This window comes from Astyanax mexicanus, chromosome 10 (genome assembly GCF_023375975.1).
Source record: "Astyanax mexicanus isolate ESR-SI-001 chromosome 10, AstMex3_surface, whole genome shotgun sequence".
Lineage (NCBI taxonomy): Eukaryota > Metazoa > Chordata > Actinopteri > Characiformes > Acestrorhamphidae > Astyanax > Astyanax mexicanus.
The window spans coordinates 38,674,648-38,695,075 of record NC_064417.1 but is presented as its reverse complement, the minus strand read 5'-3'; the positions used below and the strand labels follow the sequence as shown (position 1 = coordinate 38,695,075).

General features: G+C 39.6%; 1 protein-coding gene across 4 annotated transcripts in view; it reads right to left on the bottom strand.

Annotated features, from left to right (window-relative positions):
• htr4 (5-hydroxytryptamine receptor 4) overlaps positions 1–20,428 on the bottom strand; it is a 107,538-nt gene that overhangs the window by 34,204 nt on the left and 52,906 nt on the right. For all 4 annotated transcript variants that reach the window (XM_022684060.2, XM_022684062.2, XM_022684059.2 and 1 more), the window contains 2 exons: positions 4,586–4,739; positions 1,824–2,386 (listed from right to left, as the gene is read on the bottom strand). In XM_022684060.2, coding sequence (XP_022539781.1) covers positions 1,824–2,386; positions 4,586–4,739 — 717 coding nt within the window. The remainder of the gene's footprint in view (positions 1–1,823; positions 2,387–4,585; positions 4,740–20,428) is intronic.

The following is a 20,428-nucleotide window of genomic DNA, read 5'->3' as shown; positions in this document are numbered from 1 at the left end:
GAGAAAGTGAATAAAGAGGCCCTCTGTATCATCGCACCATAGTAAACATGCCTGATCTCCACCTACAGAGGTCCCACAATAAATGTGAGAGTGAGACATTAACAGTTTAAGGGGGAGGTAAACCTCCTTCTGATTGTGAATCTTGAAAGTGGGCAGATTATTTAAAAACTATAGCTGCTTAGGGGTGGATTGGTGGGGGCAGGCTGTTTGAAGTTTTTTTTGAAGGAGAATGCAGAAGAAAATAGATATTTAACATTACTGCTAGAAGGAATTTCTTACCCAATGGCTATATGACAGTTTTGTGTGATGCATGCTCGGTACTGTAGTAAGCAAACACTCCATGTGAGACCAAAACATAAAAAGGCATATACTGTAAATTGTGAATTCTGTCAAACCGATGAGACTGAGAGAACATCTGTATCTAAAGATCTGATTCTATACGCCTAGGTTAAAGCATCACAACTGTTCAGTCAGCAAAGAGAAAAATACGCAAATAATTAATTAATACATTACATTTGGAAGTGAAAATAACATATGAATACACCACAAACTAAATGGACTTTTTTTCTTGCCATCAATAATAAAAGTGTGATGATAAAGAGAACAATAGCAAGGATGTCCAAATCCATTTTTTTCAATCCAAGTGTCTTAGCACTTATATACAGGGGGTTGGACAATGAAACTGAAACACCTGTCATTTTAGTGCGGGAGGTTTCATGGCTAAATTGGAGCAGCCTGGTGGCCAATCTTCATTAATTGCACATTGCACCAGTAAGAGCAGAGTGTGAATTAGCAGGGTAAGAGCACAGTTTTGCTCAAAATATTGCAATGCACACAACATTATGGGGACGTATCAGAGTTCAAAAGAGGACAAATTGTTGGTGCACGTCTTGCTGGCGCATCTGTGACCAAGACAGCAAGTCTTTGTGATGTATCAAGAGCCACGGTGTCCAGGGTAATGTCAGCATACCACCAAGAAAGACGAACCACATCCAACAGGATTAACTGTGGACGCAATTCAATTCAACGTACACCTCAACACTCCTGTTTCCACCAGAACTGTCCATCGGGGCAATAAAGTATTGTGGTCTAAAACCAGGTGTTTCAGTTTTATTGTCCAACCCCTGTATATATATATATATATATATATATATATATATATATATATATATATATATATATATATATATATATATATATATATATATATATATATATATATATATGTAAATTTACTGACATGCTAAAATTCATGGGGCAGCCTGTATATTGATCATGAAGTGTCACCTCAGCATGCGGCTTGAGAATTTTAGCACCTATACATTTTGTAAGGTGAATAGATCTTGTAAGTGAAGCTGACCCACATGTTTATGGCATAAATTATTGGAGTACGATAGCTTTAGATCTCCTAGGATTAACTGAATAGAATGAACTGAATTAACTGTCCCAATATGTTTGTCCATGCAGTCTTTGTGTGATGTTCATTCATTGTTTTGCCGGCATTCTGCAAAGCTTTTCTGTTCTCTGCAGATGTTGCTATGAAAGGACAACCAAGATTTGTGGATGGAGCACTGACTGGTCAATTAGATTTGTCTCATCATTCTGTCTGTATTAGGGTAATACTACATGAGGGGAGAGTTCAAGGCCTGGGTTAATTATAACCAGAGACAGGATATGCCCCCTCCTTTCTCAGAGCAGGAAGTGTACGACGCCTTCTAGCACTGGACTAGGACAATTCCTGTCCGAACTCTTGGGCGGCTAGAAGGCACTTAACAAATACTGCAAGCAGAGGGAAAGGATAAGGTCAGCATGAGTTCACCTACTTGAGTACATGCGTTGAGCCGTTGATCTGTGTGGCTGTGCAGGGGGCTCCGGGTGCCAGGATGGAGGGTCGTCGGTAACGCTTGTGTCCGCAGCAGAGAATGATGAGGAAGGCACGGCGGAAGGACTTGTTGAGGAAGGCATAGAGGATGGGGTTGAGCATGGAGTTGATGTAGCCCAGCCACAAGCAGGCGGCCCACAGCTGCTCTGGCACTGTGTAGTCTATGAAGGGGTCCACCACATTGGTGATAAAGAAAGGAGCCCAGCACAGGCAGAAGCAGCCCATGATGATGCACAGAGTCTTGGCTGCCTTGGTTTCAGTGCGCATGCGGTGGTTGCGCTGGTGGTCCGCGCTGTCCGAGGTGGCGTTTCCGGCTCCGCCCGCTCGCTGCAGCATGCTGATCTGCCGGGCGTGTTCTCGCGCCGTCACGTAAATGCGCTGGTAGGCCAGGACCATCAGGCCCAGCGGGATGTAGAAGGCCACCACGGAGCAGGTGAGCGCGTAGGGTTTGTTCACCATGAACACACACACCGTGGAGTTGCCGCTGAATTTCCGCGCCTCTATCTGTCGAGGAAGGAAGGGATATTTACACACAAGTTAAACATTCGACTTCTACAGACTAAAGAAAATGTCACACATTCTTATGCTCTCTTTCGCTGAGCTCTGGCTTTCCTACCACTTCATTTGTATTCCTGGCTGGCCTGCCAGGGGGAACTGTCAATTTGTCAATGCTCCATGGAAGAAATGTTATAAGACCAGAGGTGGTTACTGACCAACTTTAAATCCTGTCAAGCTGAAAAGTGATGATTTGTTACCTGAAAAACATTATATTTAATAGCTTCTCTCAAAAATACAGTCCTTTAACAACAGCCCTGACCTTTTAAAAGGGATTTGAAAACCCCTTTGGTTCAGCATTTTGATTATGATAAAGCATTGGGAATGTCACCTCAAAACTTTCAAGTAGTTTTTTTTAAAGTTTCATAAGATGAAATCATAAAGTTTGATGATGGAATGCTTGGGGGAAACTCTGCAAATAATCAAAGAAAGCCAAATTTTGCTACATGCTTTTTCATGAGGTGACCTTTTATTGGACACAACTAGGGATGGGGCTACTCATCAATGTAATCAAAAATGCAAAAATGGCCGCATAAAAAAATAGGCTTGGGCTGTGTCCCAAATTGCACATTACTACACTAAATAGTGTGTTAAAATTGTGCACCACCAATAGAAGTGTGTTCATTAAAGTAGTAAGTAAGGACGAGGCCTGTCACATTAATTAAGTTATTGGCTTATGTGACAATATATTTTAAGGAAAACAAACAACTAATAAAGAAAAAAAAACTCTTTCTGAATAACTGACAAATTAGCAGTTAGATTTACTGACCAATTAAAAAAAATATCTTAGATTAATTGCTAAAAATAATCATTAGGTACAGCCCCTGATACCCATTAAAATTATTATTCCTGTTTGTAAAGTGCCATAAAAGCCAAGGTCCACCTATACAGTATAGGCCTGGCACTGTGTATAAACATCGATTGGGACGTGTTGAGAATGTGCAGTGGATCCGCTGGGGGAAGTGGCAGTGAGAAGAGCATTAATCACTGTCCAGCAGTGACTCTGTCTAAGCCACTCAGTGCTCTCACATCATATCTGTGAACCACCAAAAGACCTGATCAATAGATACGCGCAACACATTTTTCTCTTATGAACTTTAAACTGGATCCATTTTTAATGAAACAGTGAAGCTTTTCTTTTACTAGGCAGGGATGTGACCCAAGCCTTCACAGATACTTGATATAAACCACTAATTAGCTCCGTTGAGAAGTGCAGCCAATAGATGTAGCAGTGTTCCTGATGCCCCAACTTTGAAACACTCTGTTAAATAGCTGTCCAAAATAGACAACCATTAGCATAATGCTGGTGCACTGTGGATACTGTGGAGCCAAACCAGTTCCGACAGCACAAACACACTCTCTTTATTCCTGCGCCAGGGAATTATTACTCCCCTTTGTGTGTCAGCTGTGAAATATAAATGATTATGTACAAAAAGATTATAATACATCACTAATTTACACCAAATAAAACAATGTCACAAACTGTTAATGAATGCACGGTGTTATGAAACACCTCTCGGCTGAATCGATAGGAACACACTGATCCTGAGAAGAAACCTGCTCAGAGTGCCATTCAAATACCATTTCCTCTCTCTGGATGACTTTCACTGCAGTGCATAAATCTTCACCCGAGGCTATTTGTGTTTATTTATTGAAGGGCGATGGATTAGGGGCTCTACCTGGCTACCTGTTGGATGTTTCTTTTCTATTCGATCATCACAGCACTGACTGGGAGCTATTCATAACGCTCTCACTCTCACAGCTACTGTTTTCTGCCGTGCAGCTGCAGGAAGAGAAGCATTGTGTTTGAGTGTATATTGTTTAACCTGAATACAAAGTGGGGCACAAAATCAAAGTTAAGCATATGAAGGATCACACGAGGGGAAGAAAAATGTGAAAATGCTCTAATGAAACAAAACATCACCTGATTTACATGTTTACAGAGATAATTATTTCCATGAATGCCTAATCACTTTCGCAGTCTTTTAATAGACCATCTGAATAATCCAAGCTTGTTTACATACTTGTCCTGATTCCAGTGAAGATGAGAGAGAAAGAAAGATGATCATAAAAAATTAGCAGCCTAGTGCATTTTCAAACATCATTTACATCACGGAGGGCTCGGTGACATCTGACAATTTGACTCACCAAATGATTTATTCCAATACTGTTCCAACCTTGCATTATTGGTAAGAAGGATATAACAGTTGGGATAATCCAGCAGCCTCCTATCATAAGAGCCACTCTCATTGGTGTCATCTTATTCTGGTAGACCAGAGGCTGACAACAGATGGCATAGTACCTGCAAGAAAACAAAGTTTTAAAAAAATCGTATTAAAGCAGTAATTAATTATAATTAGTTGATAAACATTTACTTAATTGGAAATAACTGTACACCTACTTATTCACGCAATTAGCTAATCAGCCCATCAACTGTCAGAATGAGGGAAAATGAGATCTTAATGTTTTTGAGCAAAGCATAATTGTTAATGCATGACTCCCAGTTAAAGTATTTATAGAACAGTCTAGAAACAGTATCTGATGTTTAATAAAAAAGAAAAACTGATAAAAGCGTAGACCTGTGTCTTGATAATTATGATATTGACTAATCATACAATATATGCACGTAGCCTCCATCGTTTCTGATGTCCCACACAACAGAACTCACTGTGTGTTCCTTAACAAGGAAAGCCCATTAACGTGAACAAGCTGACAATTTGACTGTTTAAAAATGTATGATTTACGTATTTAGGATATTAAAATATCCTTCATTCATATTCTAATTCCAATTTCAAATTAATTGCTCATGAAAAAAATTAAATATTCATTATACCAGTGCCATAAGATGCTCTTAAAACGACAATAATATTGTTTATCAAAAAAAAAAAAAAAAAAAAGTAATCCTGACAGTCCTATGAATACATCAAGCTGACAAAAGAGGGCCTAGCTCACAAAAAGGCTTCAGTAACTCAGGTAACCACACTGTAACGCTGTGGTGGGCAGAAAAGCAACTCAGAATGCACAGTACATCCAACCGTGAGACGGATGAGCTACAACAGCAAAAGGCCATGTCTGTTTCCACTTCTGTTAGCCAAGAACAAAAAGAGCCACACCAGCAGTGGCCATACGCTCACCAAAACTGGACAGCGGAAGACTGGAAAAATGTAGACTGAGTTTTTTGGTTGAGGTGGTGTGACAGTGTGGAAAATGTTCTCTGTCAATCAAAAGCCACCTCAAAATGTTTTTATTAACATTATAATAAGTTCAATGATCTTCAATAGCCTTTCAGTCTATGGATTTAAATCCAGTAGAACACATTTATAAAGTGGTAGAACAGAAGATGTGCATTAAAAATGCTCCTAATAAATCTGCAGAAATTAAGTGACGCAATTATGTCAACAAATATGAAACAGACTCATGAAGTAATGTTTCTAACATTTTGTGAAATTCATGCCACAAAATACTGAGGCTGTTTTGATAGCTGTAGTTTGTCCCTGTTCTTTCTCCAACTCAGTTAACTCACTTAACTACAATCTCCTAATCCCTCTTTTCTGAAGAACTCTGTCACATGTCACCAGTCAGCCAATCAGGAACTGTCCCTACATTCATTGTGCTGATTTGTTTTACCTGTGTTACATTAAATTAAGCTTGCTGTATTTAAACCTCTTTGTTAGCAATGTTTTCTTAGCGAAGTATTGCCAACACTCCTGTTTATAAATACGTTCTTGTTAAGTGTGTCTATATGCATGTGAATAATACAAACAAGATTATGTCTGATACTCAGTGTGAGAATACACTTTTAATATTAAGCATATATGTATGCAATTATTATTATTAATATATTGTGTGATTTAATCTAAATGAACATAACATAAAGTTAATATAAAATAAAAGGAAGCCATTCCAATGAAATTCAGCACAGCGCCCTGTGACCTGCTACAGTACTGCAACCTTTTGATCTGTCAGGATAAATTCCCAATAGCCATCTTTGAATGACCCCTAGAGATCATCCCCAAAGGATTGGAAAACCAGACCATGGTAACATCAGTAGGGTTGAATGCAGCTGAACTACTGCAAGGGACATACATCCTGACATAATGAAGATGTTTAGAATACAGTCATTAGGAGTGACTTATGTTCTGATGCAAAAAGAATGATGACATGCTGTGCGCATGTTCTAATGTCATCTTTTATAAAACGGAAACAGAAAATAAATCCACATTAAATTGAAAAAAAAAAAAAAAAAACAAGTCTTCATGATGATGTGTAGGAAGTTGTTGATGAATGAATGACGCTCTCATTTTGCGGAACAAAGGGATGTGACAGTGTAAGAGTGGTGGAACGCCGCTGATATAATAGCACAGATGTCTTGGTGCGATGGGGCTGTACCATGCAGACTGGCAGTAAAAATATCTCTGGATCCGCACCAGACGTGGCAAAGCACAACTGCGAGGCTGTTTTACTTATTAGAGTTACATTAGTGTCACTGCTAATGGGCTTAGTTAAAATACACTGTGAAGGTGCATCTGTGGAGCACATCTAACACTAACATATGTGGATATAAACATGTAAAAGTGTTAAAAAGCACTATACACAGGTGTTCTCCATGTGCTTCAGAATGGAATATGGAAGGAAGACATCATTAGGTTTTTTTTTTTTTGTGCACTTCATGTGCTGTCTTTCACACTTTGGTGGGAGTGATATCATCAAGAGTCAAAAACATTCTGGCTTTCAGCTAATTAGAGTTTGTTTAGAAAGTATAAATGAAGAAGCACTAGCTGAAGGGATAAAATATGCTCTAAAATTACAGCTATTTGATTGCAGCTAATACAGGCTTGCTTTGAAAATGCCCTTTCCTACATGTTTTAGTTTGCCATTTATAAAAAACTTTATCTCTCTGAAAATGTTTTGAAAACACATGTAAATAAGCACTGCTGTGCCATGTGGAGTAATGAAAAATAAACGGGGGCAACTCTGGGGACACCTATGTTTCAGTTAAAATTGAGATATTCAAAAGCACATATTGATATGATGCAATCAAAGTGAAACAATATATCAATATATTATCCCACCCCTTCTGGATACAGAAAACTACAGCTCTGAAAAAAAATAAGAGACCACTTAAAATGATGAGTTTCCTTAAATTTTACCAAATTGAAAACCTCTGGACTATAATTTGGTATATGAGAGGGAGATGGATGATCACAAGCCATCAAACCAAGCTGGACTGCTTGAATTTCTGCACCAAGAGTGGCATAAAGTTATCTAAAAGCAGTGTGTAAGACTGGTGGAGGAGAACATGCCAAGATGCATGAAAACTGTAATAAAAACCAGGTTTATTCCACCAAATACTGGTTTCTTAATCTTAAAACTTTATGAATATGAACTTGTTTTCTTTGCATTATTTGAGTTCTGAAAGCTTTGCATCGTTGTTATTTCAGCCATTTCTCATTTTCTGCAAATAAATGCTCTAAATGACAATATTTTATTTGGAATTTGGGAAAAATGTTGTCTATAGTTTATAGAATAAAACAACAATGTTCATTTTACTCAAACATTTACCTATAAATAGCAAAAAAAAAAGAGATGTACATACTTCACATTTGGCCCTCTCATGAGTTTTAATGTGTGCTTAAAAGCAGAATCACTGCTATTAATATAATCCTGTTCATATCATTACTGTGTGCTAAATTTGCAGTAAGTGTTATGAACACTCACTTAGCACTGTCTAGTGAGAATATAATACTTTTAAAAAACACAGGAAATAAAACCACTTTTCAAACTGGCAGGCTTCCAAAAAGCCTTCAGGTGCCTACTGCTGTGGCTGCTGCACTAAGCCTGCGCTGAGGGTGGTGAACCCACAGTACCCTGCAGCTATTCACAGTGTGGCTGGTCAAAACTGTAAGAAGACAAGGACACCATAGTCAGCAGTATCAAAAATCTTTTTATGCAAGTCAGTTTACTTGCTGGGTATCTTGGTAATGTTTCCAGGCCCTTATATATCCTTATGCAAGAACAGCCCCCTATCTGTTATAATGGGGAGAGACTAAAGGTCTAATTGAATTTTAACCATTTGAATAACATATTTTATATCACTTGATGCAATCTGATAAAAAACTCATAAACAGTTTATAACATTTGGCAACATTTTTTAACACTTGATTTTTTGGCTCGTTATGGCTTCTGTACTTGCGCAGATCTCCACAGCGAGGGACGCAACTCCACCCTCCTCTGCTTTTCGCGAAAGCAGCAAGCAGATTGGCTCGTTTTGCTGAAAGGCGGGACTTTGTCCGTAAACGAGCAACATGATTAGCGGTATGAAAAAACTTATTCATACAGAGCTCAGTGGCTTGTCTCCTTGTTAATAAAGTTTTTGGCAGTATTGACCATAGCTGAAGTTATACGAGACTGAGCTCTCCTTTAGCATTCTTTCAGTCCAAAACATGGAGGATCTCTCCATCTCTAACTCTCCCGTGCTGACCCAGTTCTGTCAGCAGAATGGCCTGTGAGCGCCGGGTTCCTGTTTATCTGCTCACCACTCGGTGTGACATTCCTGGCATGTATTCATTATAGCACATTTAGTACTGGCAGAGTGGCCTGTGCTCTACTGTAAACCACGACCATTCACACCTCATCACTGGAGCTGCTGAACCTTCAGGTGAATCGGGCCCTTAACGTCCTCTCTGAGAAACAAGGGCCATTTGATTCAATTTTAAGAAGAAAATTCCGGTGACACGGAGCAGCGACTTCCATTAAACAAACATGATGGATGTTCCAAGGCCATCCACTCAGCTAATTGATGCGCACTGCTGAGGCTACAGGCACGCAGCCTTTCTTTAAAACCTGTCATTTTAGAGCTAGTGGTTTTGTGTGTACTGCAACTTTTCTATGCTTTGCATTAAGTTGTATGGATGTAGATAACAAACACCCCAGATGAAAGCAGGAAAAGCAAAACAGACGATTTTCCCAAAAATCGTCAGTGTGCCTTTTAAAGCCACTCTGCTGAAGTGCAGCGTTATACAGGTGTTTCACTTTAGTTCTCTAACCATTTGGCCGTTCAGAGGTAAGTATTATCGGCCTCTAGTCTGCTTTTAACCTCGACTAGCACTACTGGAGCAGTACTAGCATTACCCGCTAAGCGCTAGCCATTCAGCCGCTCAGAGGTGAGTATTATCGGCCTGTAGTCTGCTTTTAACCCCTGGAGCAGCATTAGCATTATACACTAGCCACTTTAGCCATCTAAGCTTACTGTAAATAAACGGAAGTGCTTTACTCACCCAAATGAACAGTTTTCAGGAGAGAAATCTGTGTAGATTAATATCCAGCACTGGTTTGACTTGTCTAAAGTGTTTTTTTAAGAATTCCAGTTTTATTTACTTTGCTTAGTTTAGCTTTATTGCTGAATAAGAAGGAAAACATGGCTACACCCCTGTTCCTATCAAGTGCTGCTTAAAATACCCCTTATAAATGAAAATAGAACAGAAAATAGATGTTTATTGATAGCGCACCTTATAATCCGGTGCGCCTTAGTGTGAAAAAAAAAACGGTAGTTAACAGCAGGTTTATTGTTAGCCAAAAAATTTGTAACACAATTTGTGACACTAATTTCAAACACACTTCAAGGTGGCCATTTTTTCATAAGCATAATGCTCTCCCACACAGCAATGTCCTACGAATGTCTCCATCAGATTGCAAAACTAACTTGGTCTGCAAAATTGCCAGATTGCTCACCAAATGAGCATTCACGGGACTAGCTGCAACATTTACGGGCAAGTGAGCCACAGGAAGCCAAACAAAACCTGTATGCCTCCATACTGAATGAATATCATATCACAAATCTTATCTTAGCTATCCAGGCTAGAGGTTACCCAACAAGGTACTCCTTTTAATTGTACAGTTCTTCTTAATAAACATGCATGAACTGAGCCCTTAGCTTCCTCTCAAAAGAAGCGACGGCCATTTCATTCAATTCTTTTTTTATTCCAGTGAAATGGAGCAGCGACTTCCATTAAACATCATGATGGATGTTCCAAGTCCATCCGCTCGGCTAATTGATGCACATTGCTGAGGGCTGACAGAAAAAGAAACCCTGCAGCTATGTTTGTGTTCAGAGGCTCTAAGCTACACCCAGAAACACTATTGATTCTCCGATGACAAAACTTTGAGCGAGCCTCACACATCATTCTGTTATAACAAATGAGGGGAGGTTGGCAGCCTGAGGGGGAGCAGCGGGGGCAAGTGTTTGACAGCAGGCCAGCAGAAACATGACCCATGCATTAGTCACTCTATGTGTGCTAAAGTAGTCTGGGCTGTGTTGTGTTATTTGGAGCCTGACAAAGCCCTCCTAGCTGGGGTAGGCGTCTGAGCTGAGCTGAGCTATCGGAGGGCCGAGCTCTCTACACCTGTCCACCTGGCTTATATTACTGTCACTGTGGCACGTGCAGACCGCTCTCAGGCAGGGCTAAACGCAAGCCCCATAGGAAACAGACAGGGCAGCGGTGCTTAAATGCTAATTACAGTGCCAGTGATGGATGGGGTCGGGTAATGCTGTTAGTTTTCAGGGCCGGCTCAACAAAGAGAGATGGATTTCAGAACATATGACTCATTACCTGAGCCAGCACCACTGCCACTGACAGTTAACAGCCGCATTAAATTAGCAATTTATAATGAATGTACACCAATCAAGCATAACATTATGACCACCTCCGTGTTTCTATATATATATATTACCAATTTTTTAGCTCCACTAAGCATATAGGACAGCATATAGTTTCACTGCATATTTATTTTCCTTATTTAAGCCCCAAAGAGCAGGTATTATTTGAGTGTGTTCATTTTCAGCACTGCAGAGACACTGACATGGTGGTGGGGAGGTGTTAAGTTGTGCTGTTATGAGTGGATCAGAAACAACAGTTCTGCTGGAGTTTTTAAACACTTCAGTGTCACTGCTTGACTGAAAATAGTCCACCAACAATGATACACCACCCAAATAATACCTGTTGGTCCTGACAATTATAGAACAGGATGAAAGGAGGATAATAAAGTATGCAGATAAACAAAATGATTAGAGTATGCAACTACACAACAGAACTAAAAGGTGTTCAGATATGGTCAGTGGAGCTAACGGATGTAGAAACAAGGAAGTGACTGTAATGTTATAATAAACTAAACGTTTCACTTAATACACACACAACCCTCCAATTTTTTTCCCCCTCTGGAACCTTCTGTGAGAATGAGTGAGAAGGAAATGACATCATGAGAAAATGTAGCGTAAAAAAAGGAAACGCAATACAAGCTCGGAACCGAACAAGCTTTCACAGTGGAAAAACGGTTCTCCAAAAAAACAGAAAAGCAGCAAACATCTGGACTGTGGGGCAAACACTGAGCTATAATGACCGGGTTTGTGAGCTATACAGCCGAGGAGGGCATCTAGGCGCAGCAAGGCATAATGTATGTCACACTCCTTTCAGGCACTTCTAAAAATAAAGCTCTTAAGAACATGTTTCTTTTCACCTGTCTGTCCACTTGCCTTCAGGGTTCTGTAAAGCAGCAGATTTCACTGTTACGAGCTAGCAGCGTTGGACACTGATTGCAGGCTTTTTCACTCGTAAGTGCAGCTATTTTGAGCGACATTTCATTCATTAAGCGTGGAGCAACATGCCTCAGCTTTCAAAAGTGCTAATTCTCTTTGACTTGTTCGTGCGTCGAGCCAAAGTGGTGATGGCGGCATGGACATAAATTTTACGTTCCTTTCCCTATGGGATCTATGTGGGGAGTCCTTGGGGGAAACGGCATACGTCTCAAGCAGTCATTTATGGTCTGTAAGATACACGCCTGGGGGAATATAATAGTTCCTTATGAAGGTCATATAAATGCATGATATTGGAGAATGTACTCCCTATGCTGAAGTGCTCCACAGAGTGTGTGGATTTCCATTGCTGAGGCCCTTTCACAGCGAGTGCCATTTTTAAGACCAAAAAAACAAAATGACTGCAATATATTGTCATTTCACAATTGTTTTATACCACTGATTTAATAATACTATAATAACAATGCAATACAATGCAATTACACACTTTTAAAGCACAATAAACTTATTTATTAAACTACTTATGTTATTTATAAACTGGAAGAGGAATACAAACATTTTTAAATACTCCACATGGATAAAATAAAAAAGTAAAAATGTTTTTAAACAAGGTTGACATATCGCCTAATTCGCATTAATTGACATTAATAATCTCAACTTGCTAACAAAATCATAATGGCCAAGATTAAGATCAGCAAACATGATTAAGCTCATGTCCATATATTATACAATAAGTTGCTTACATAATTATTGTGACATGTCTATGAACACATGTATATTACTGGTGTCTTTCACTGATTTCACTGAAACTAAAGGACTGTAAAGCTGTGTGATGTTTTTTTTAGGCTGTTGGATGCCTTGTGATTGCAGACAAAACAAATGAATTTCAAGGCAGAGGCAGAACAACTGATCTTGTTCATTGCTGAAGCAAAAATGTAAATCAATACATTTAATTTATTGATACAATTTAATTTTGATATCAATATAAACAAAAAATGTCCCCACAGCCCAACAGATCTACTGTAAAATATTGGTCTCTTACAAGCAATGCTTAAAACTTAACACATTTAACCTTATCTGAAACCCCATCCTCTCGTAATTACTGGCACCTCCTCAACCTCACTGGGCCAAAAACTCTATATTCACTACTGAACAAAATGAAGCACTCCTACATAGAGTGCGATTCCATTAGAAACAAGCTTATCCAGGACCTATTGCAGTGTACAAATAATGCCACTGAAAATCAATATCAGAGCCATAAGTGGCTTATACAGCCTGATAGGCCTAATCAAGCTCACCATTAACCTAATGGACTTCATGCAGCATTAGTCAAAGTCAATTTTTGCAATAACAGGATTCTCAGCCTTCAGAGAAAGTGAGATCTCTCTTATTACGGCACATCAAAGCTATTTGCAAAAATGACAAAAATGTGTGATAGAGGTGTCTATTAGTCTGTTGGTCAAATAATTCACTCTGTAATTTAAAAACTATGATAAATTAATGGAGAAAGTTCTGCTGACTTCTGACCTTATAAAGGGATGTGGTGTTAACAGGAGATAAAATTTTGGGACAGTATCCCAGACAGGCATTAAGTCAAGTCTTGGACTGCACAGTATTTTGAATAGAGATTTCCAGCTGAAAGAAAAAAATATAATCTATGACAAGGCTTAAAGTGACCCATGACCTCCTGTCTCTCAACACACAGGAAGTTGGATGGTTGTGCCACTCCAGATCTGTGAATGCGTGTTCCCTCCTATGCTTAAAAAAGAACAGAAAGGTAAATATACTTTTAAATACATTTTATGTAGCGTAAATTCACAATTTTGGAGTGGCACAACAGTCTAACTGCCTGCACATCAAGTATAAGGAGATCATATGTTCAAATCCCAAACAGGGCGCAGTGTTCCATTGCAAAAAGTCTCCTGGACTGTTGATATGCTACAGGTGCTACAAGTCCCAACCTACAGACGGGAGAAAACTAGGAGTGTTGGAAAATATAGAGATATTAAAGTAACACAATTTTATGTTTCGCAATACTGTTTTGTTCTTAAAAACACAGTATTGTTTTTTTTATGAATAATCATTAACATGCCAAAACTGGTATCAGACGACAGAGATTAATTTTCTGTTGTGTTGAATGTGTTGACCCTAGATAGATAGAAGTGTTGTCTCTGGACAGCATTGTATTAAAAGTAAACTTTCCTATAACTTCTACTTTATGCATATTGTTGCTTTTCGCTTTTTGTTCATTTTTTTAGTTTACTACTAATTTAAACCCTAGAGTTGAAATTTTGTAATGAATGGATCAATAGAAGTTCTCCAAAATTACGTGAAACAAACTATTTTTACTTTGACTTCCATTGAAAGTCCAGAAGGATTCATCTCTTTCCTATAAAGTTGCTGTTTTTGAGATTTTTTATTTATTTATTTATGTGACAGGGATGTTATGATGTGATCATAATGTGATCTGATGTGAATGGTTCAATTTGTAATAAACAACATACAGGTAACAAAAGTTTTCTACTCTACCCTTTGTTAAAATTTAGGCAAGAAGATACATCAGAGGTCCCATGGAACCTATTAGAACAAATTCAAAGGCATGTTAACAGTAGTGATCATCCTAAGAGGAAAGGTGTGACTGAGCATTAGAGCCTGACGCACTTGCCGCCGTGTTTGTGAGACTCAGTCTGAGACATGAAAAGAGGCAGATTCTGGCCTGAGGGCGAAGCAGACAGTAAGCTGCTTTCTGAGGAGGTGCAGCGTGCGCTAACACAGGACGACGTGGTTAATGCGGCAGTGCATGCTAAATGACTGCCTGAAGGACACTCGGCCAGAAGACATATTGTGGCGCGCTCTCCCCCCACATTGTCCAGACTCGCTTTGGCAAATGACTTGTAAAATAGCCAAAACAGAATCTGCTTCCCTCCTTCAAGATTCATGATGGTAATAACCGGCTGCCAGCAGCCGAGCTTCCAGGAACTTCTCCCGTTCCTCCTGACGCAGGCAAACATAACTCCTGGTACAAAAATTGTGCAATGAATCAGAACGTTTTAGGCTGGATTGCCGTAAATGAACAAAGTGGGGTAAAGTGATGAGCACAAAGAAAAAGGAGAGGAACTGTCACAGATCCAGAGTAAAGACTGCAAAGTTGTTTTGCCATCAGACGCTTTCAGACACTTTCCTCGCTATAAAACTGCTGCCATCCAGGGCATGCATAGTGGGAGGGGCACAAACCACTCAGAGAAGATGTTTTATAAAAAGGCCATCTGTTGCAGTGTCACTTTCATTCATGAGCCAACAGTAGGCTAATCTTAAAAAGCGTTCCCTCTCTATAAGAAAGAAAAAGAGAGAGAGAGAAGCAAAGAGAGCAAATCCTTTAGAATGAGGATCAGGGACTCAGTGACAGGCCAACATTAACGCCACTCCCCCTTCTCTTTTCTGCCCTTATGACCCCAGTTACAAGCCAGCTCTTGAAAGGCTGCCTCCTTTACTGCAGGCTCTGAATGATGCAAGCCAGAAGAGCAGCCTTGCACTCAGAACTCATCTCGCATATCCGCTTCAGAGGTTCCCTGCTCCCTGTCTCACAAACCAGTCAGAAGGTCCACTGCTCAATTGGTAACGCTATAATAAAGGACAAATCAAGGTTTATGGCTTTGTTTGACTGCAGAGAGGATTTACAGTGTGTCTGAGTCATATACGAAGAGCTTGAATTTTTCTGAACACTCCCCAACCCACCGCCTTTATCAGTCACGGCATAAGTGACTTCTATGTTTATTTCAAATGAAAAAAGGCTGCTAGATTAAATTTCAAAGACTGTAATGGATGACAGCTTAATGCACACTTAGTAAGTTCAAACTTGCTTACAAGCTCTTCTTCCAATGGACCTGCGTGCACAAAAGACACTCTTCCATCAAAGGAAATAATAACGAGATGCACACATTTGTACAAGGATGGCTACTATCAGGGATTATGTTGATTTTTTAAAAGTCCTTCCATTCATTACCGTAATTCTTTAAAAGCATCTCTCTTTGTTGTCCATGCTGATGGAATTCACAACGTGCAGGTAAGTAATCTATTTAATTACTTACGAGCCCACAATAAAGGCTACCTGCTTAACACAAATGAGAAAAACTCCCCCCACCTCGCAAATAGTGTGGAAATGCAACCCTGATCATTTATAGGTTGAACACTGCTGTAAAAGCGAAGCCATTAAGGACTCGACGTAAGGAGTTTATTTCTTGTAGTCCATTTATTTTGACTCCTTAGCGACTAAAATGAGTGGCACAATGTTTCTGCTGCAGAACATGATCAAGAGCACTGTGTGGGCTGCATGTGTTTGTATGTGGGAGGGTGTATGCGGATGTGTGTGTGATGTGTGTGGGCTTAACATCAAGACGCACCAGGAACTCGGCACCCAGCGCAGATTTCAAATAATTTGGCTTGAAACTGGAATCCAGCATATTGGGTTTCATTTGAAATGAAACTACCACATCACTATTTATTTAAAATGTGGAATGTAAGCTTCAATTTGAGGAGTTCAATTTGAACTAGGGAACCATATAAGAATATGAGCTCTTTTGTACATAGACACTATTTTTCTGGTACCGTAATCCAAAGTAATTGGATAAATATATGGAACCTAAACCTAACATAACATTACATTTATAAGTTAATCAATCATTATCATTTGCAATAACCGAGGTCCATAAGCCATGGACCTAAATAGCCTCATATGCTGGGGTATTTTTTTTTTCCCTGGCGATGCTCAGCCAGGCTTGTAATGCAATCATGTTCAGTTCATGCTCATATCAGGAGATGTTTGCCTTCAGCCTGGTCTTCAATAAATGAAATGCATTCTCAGTGGGATTCAGGTCAGGTGATCGACTTCGCTGCCAGTCAAGAACATTCCACATTTAAGTCCTGAAATCTCCAAACTGCTAATAATACCAATATATGCTTCAGGTCATTCTTCTGCTGCAGGGCAGAGTGAGAGTCTGGATGTCAGCCATTAAGATGTCCCTATATAGTTTTAGGATTTGTCCTTTTATAGCATCTATTTCTGCCTACTTGCAGCACATTAATACATGACTGCATTGCATTGATCCAAAAAGATTAATTGTATTTTGTACCTTATCTATTCTGCAACATTCTGACAAAGTTTCTTTCCTTTAGTGTTTGGCAAAAAATATCACTAAAATTAATGTTTACTGTGTGGAAGCCATCTAAACCGCTAGTCTCCAATCTTGCTCCAGTAGAGCTCCCTTTGAGCTCCCTTCCCACAGATCCAACACTTATCCAGCCCACCTGATCCCATTAATTACTGCTTTCAGAAGTCCTTAATTGGCTGGTGGGGTGTGTTAGATTTGGGCTGAAGTTGAAAACAACAGGTGCCAGTTAGCTCTGTTGGAGGAGGGCTGGAGACTAAAGGCCTCAGCATACTTTGCTCGCTTGGCTTTAGCAACCAGTGAAACATAACTGCAGAAAAAACAAATAACTACAGGCATCGCACAGGGGCTTCACTCAGCATGTAGCACACATGAAAGCTGGTAGAACTCCACAGATGAAGACACTACAAAACAATGCCTGTGTACCTAACAGGCAAATGAAACCACAAGAAGTATTCAAGCTTGTAAGCCTGTGAAAAGGTATTCAGCTTTGTGCAACAATCACAAACTTAATAAGGCCTTAGTAAGTCCCGCCTATTTGGAGATCTAAAGTTGTCACACTAGATAAGCTTTGCTTATAGGCTCCAAAATCCCAATCCTCCAGAGTGTCCAGCTTTTCTGTTGTCATAAATGCCAAACATACACTAGAAGACTCTGAAAAGACTCTGAAAATGCTTTTAGAAGACATTAAAGATTAAATTTATCAGAAAGCTAAGAAAGCTAACTTTTACCGTATGATCAATATGGAACACTGCAATTGTAAGAAAAAAAAAAAACATCATTTTATTTTGATATTGGAAATTTGTCTATGGGATCTTTTAGGGGTTCTTTAATTTGAAACCCCTTACAGTACTTTGAGGAACCTTCTAGAGGAACATTTTTTTAAGAAAACTGTTTCCTAAATGGTTCTTAAAGCACCTTAAAGAACCTCCAAACGTTCCTTAAGGAGTTTGTAATTTTAACAGTGCAGTCTGTGAGAATCTAGTTTTTCCAGAATCTCATTCTAAATCTGTTTCCTTTCACCTCCACATATTGCTCATTTTCACCATTTTCTGCAAATCAATGATGCTAAAACTGTAGGTCAAGCCTTCATCAGCTCTCGTATTGATTGCTGTAATTCCCTGTTTACCTGCTTTTAAATCCCTGTCTTCCTGCTAAACAACTCAATTGACTTCAGTACATTCAAAGTTCTATACTCCACTGGCAGAATTTTAACACACACACACATGCACACATAAAAACATCTGCACATATTACTCTTGTTATCAGCTACTCTGGTTATCTATTTCTTCATTTGATCAAAGAAAAAAAATGGTCTTCCACAATTGATCTTATCTTTTAGAACTTCTTCGTCTTTACATCCCCTCTCGCACTCTCAGATCCTCTAGTAGTAAACAGATTTTTATACCTCATGCTAGACTCTTTTCTTTGTGCGAGGTAGGCCATTTTGTAGCACCAAAACTTTGGAATTTACTTCTGAGGGCGTTTTCCCACCTGAAAATCTGGACCAGAGTGCGCACCAATGTTGATTAGATTTTAGTTTTCATGAGTACACTAAAGAACTTTCCTACACCCTGTTATCATCACCTGCGTGGACTGTGACGCCCTATACTTCACACTGATTGGTTTTGTTAAATGTGGTTGAATTGCTTTTCCAGGTGTTGTGCTGAATTCTGCCTCCCTGCCAGACTGAGACTGAACAGATTATCCTCAGATTACTTTTATTTTTGTTTCTGAATAAGGGTTTATCTACAGTTACAGCGGATACAGAAATCACAAATTATATAAGCATTGCTTGCAAACTGCACTCTGATTCGTGTGTCAGATATTAGAACAAAAAGGCTCTTTTTTCTTCTGTATTGGTTGAGGTAGTTGATAGTTCAGCTGATTCAGAAACTGAGTATTTCCTGTGTGCTACCTTCACTTCTTTTCTCCAATTCCTTTCCTTTTTTTTTCCCAGAGCTTTTCAGTTTTTTAAATCTGTACTGTTTGTTGATCCAGCGCTGGAGTTGTAGGCATCACTAACCACTTTTAACCATTTCCAGCCTTCACCAGAGCACGGAGATAGATTATGCACTAAAACTACATAGTGTTTTATACTGGTATGTGAGTGCAGAGTGATGGCTTGCCTGAGCATTTTTCTTGAAACAAAAGCATGTGAAAGTTTTAGCACGCCTGGTGAAAATGTTTGCTACTTTGAATAATTACATGAGTTAAAGAAGTAGAACTAATCTCTAAAATGTACACAGTTTAAAAGAAAATTGAGTGAAAAGGTAAAGTGCCGGCGCTCAGAGGGAGCACAATTGGCCCTGCTTCCTCCGGGTGGGTAGATGGCGCTCTCTCCCCACATCACTCCTACGGTAATGTCTGCAGCACAGGGCGTCTGTGAGCTGATGTACCGGAGCCAAACCACTGCGCTTTCCTCTCAGCGCGCTGGCTGCTCGGCAATGCTGCATCAGCAGCAGCTCGAAAAGAAGCGGTGATTGACTTTAGGTGCTGGTCAACGAATTAGAATAATTTGAAATAGTGCAATCATGAAATTCTTTGAATGCATTTTTTGTGCAGAAAGCAAATCAGGTGTTCACCGCACCTGTCCTACTCGTTAGACTAATCACAGAACTCGTTACCTGGAAAAAAAATTTGCTCAGCTGAGCTTTCCAAAAGGCCCATTTAGGCCATTTAACTGTGACACTGTTGTTTTATTTAATTAGAATAATGGAGAAACCGTTTAATTGAATTAGAATAATTTTTATTATAATTACAATCATCACTTTCTCAGTATTTTGTGGCTGCCCCCTTGGCTTGTATGACTGCCTGAAGTCTCCGCGGCATCGATTTGACCAGCTTGTCGCAAGTTTCCGCACTCACAGCTTCCCAGGCAGTGGCGATGTTCTGCTTCAGTTGGTCCAGCGTAGTAGGCTTTCTGTCGCGAATTTTCCGCTTCACGATGGCCCAAAGGTTTTCAATGACATTGAGGTCAGGCGAGTTGGCCGGCCATGCCAAAACTTCAAGCTGTTTTTTAGTGAACCAATCTTTGGTCGACTTTGCCGCATGAGCCGGTGCAAGATCCTGTTGAAATATGAAGTCTTCTTCGCCGAACTGTTCCTCAACAGTCGGAATCAGGAACGTTTCCAGAACATCTTGATATACGGCAGCATTGACAGTCTTCTTGAGGAAGCAGAGTTTCCCTACACCTCGAGCGGACATGCATCCCCAGACCATAACGCTCTGGGGAAA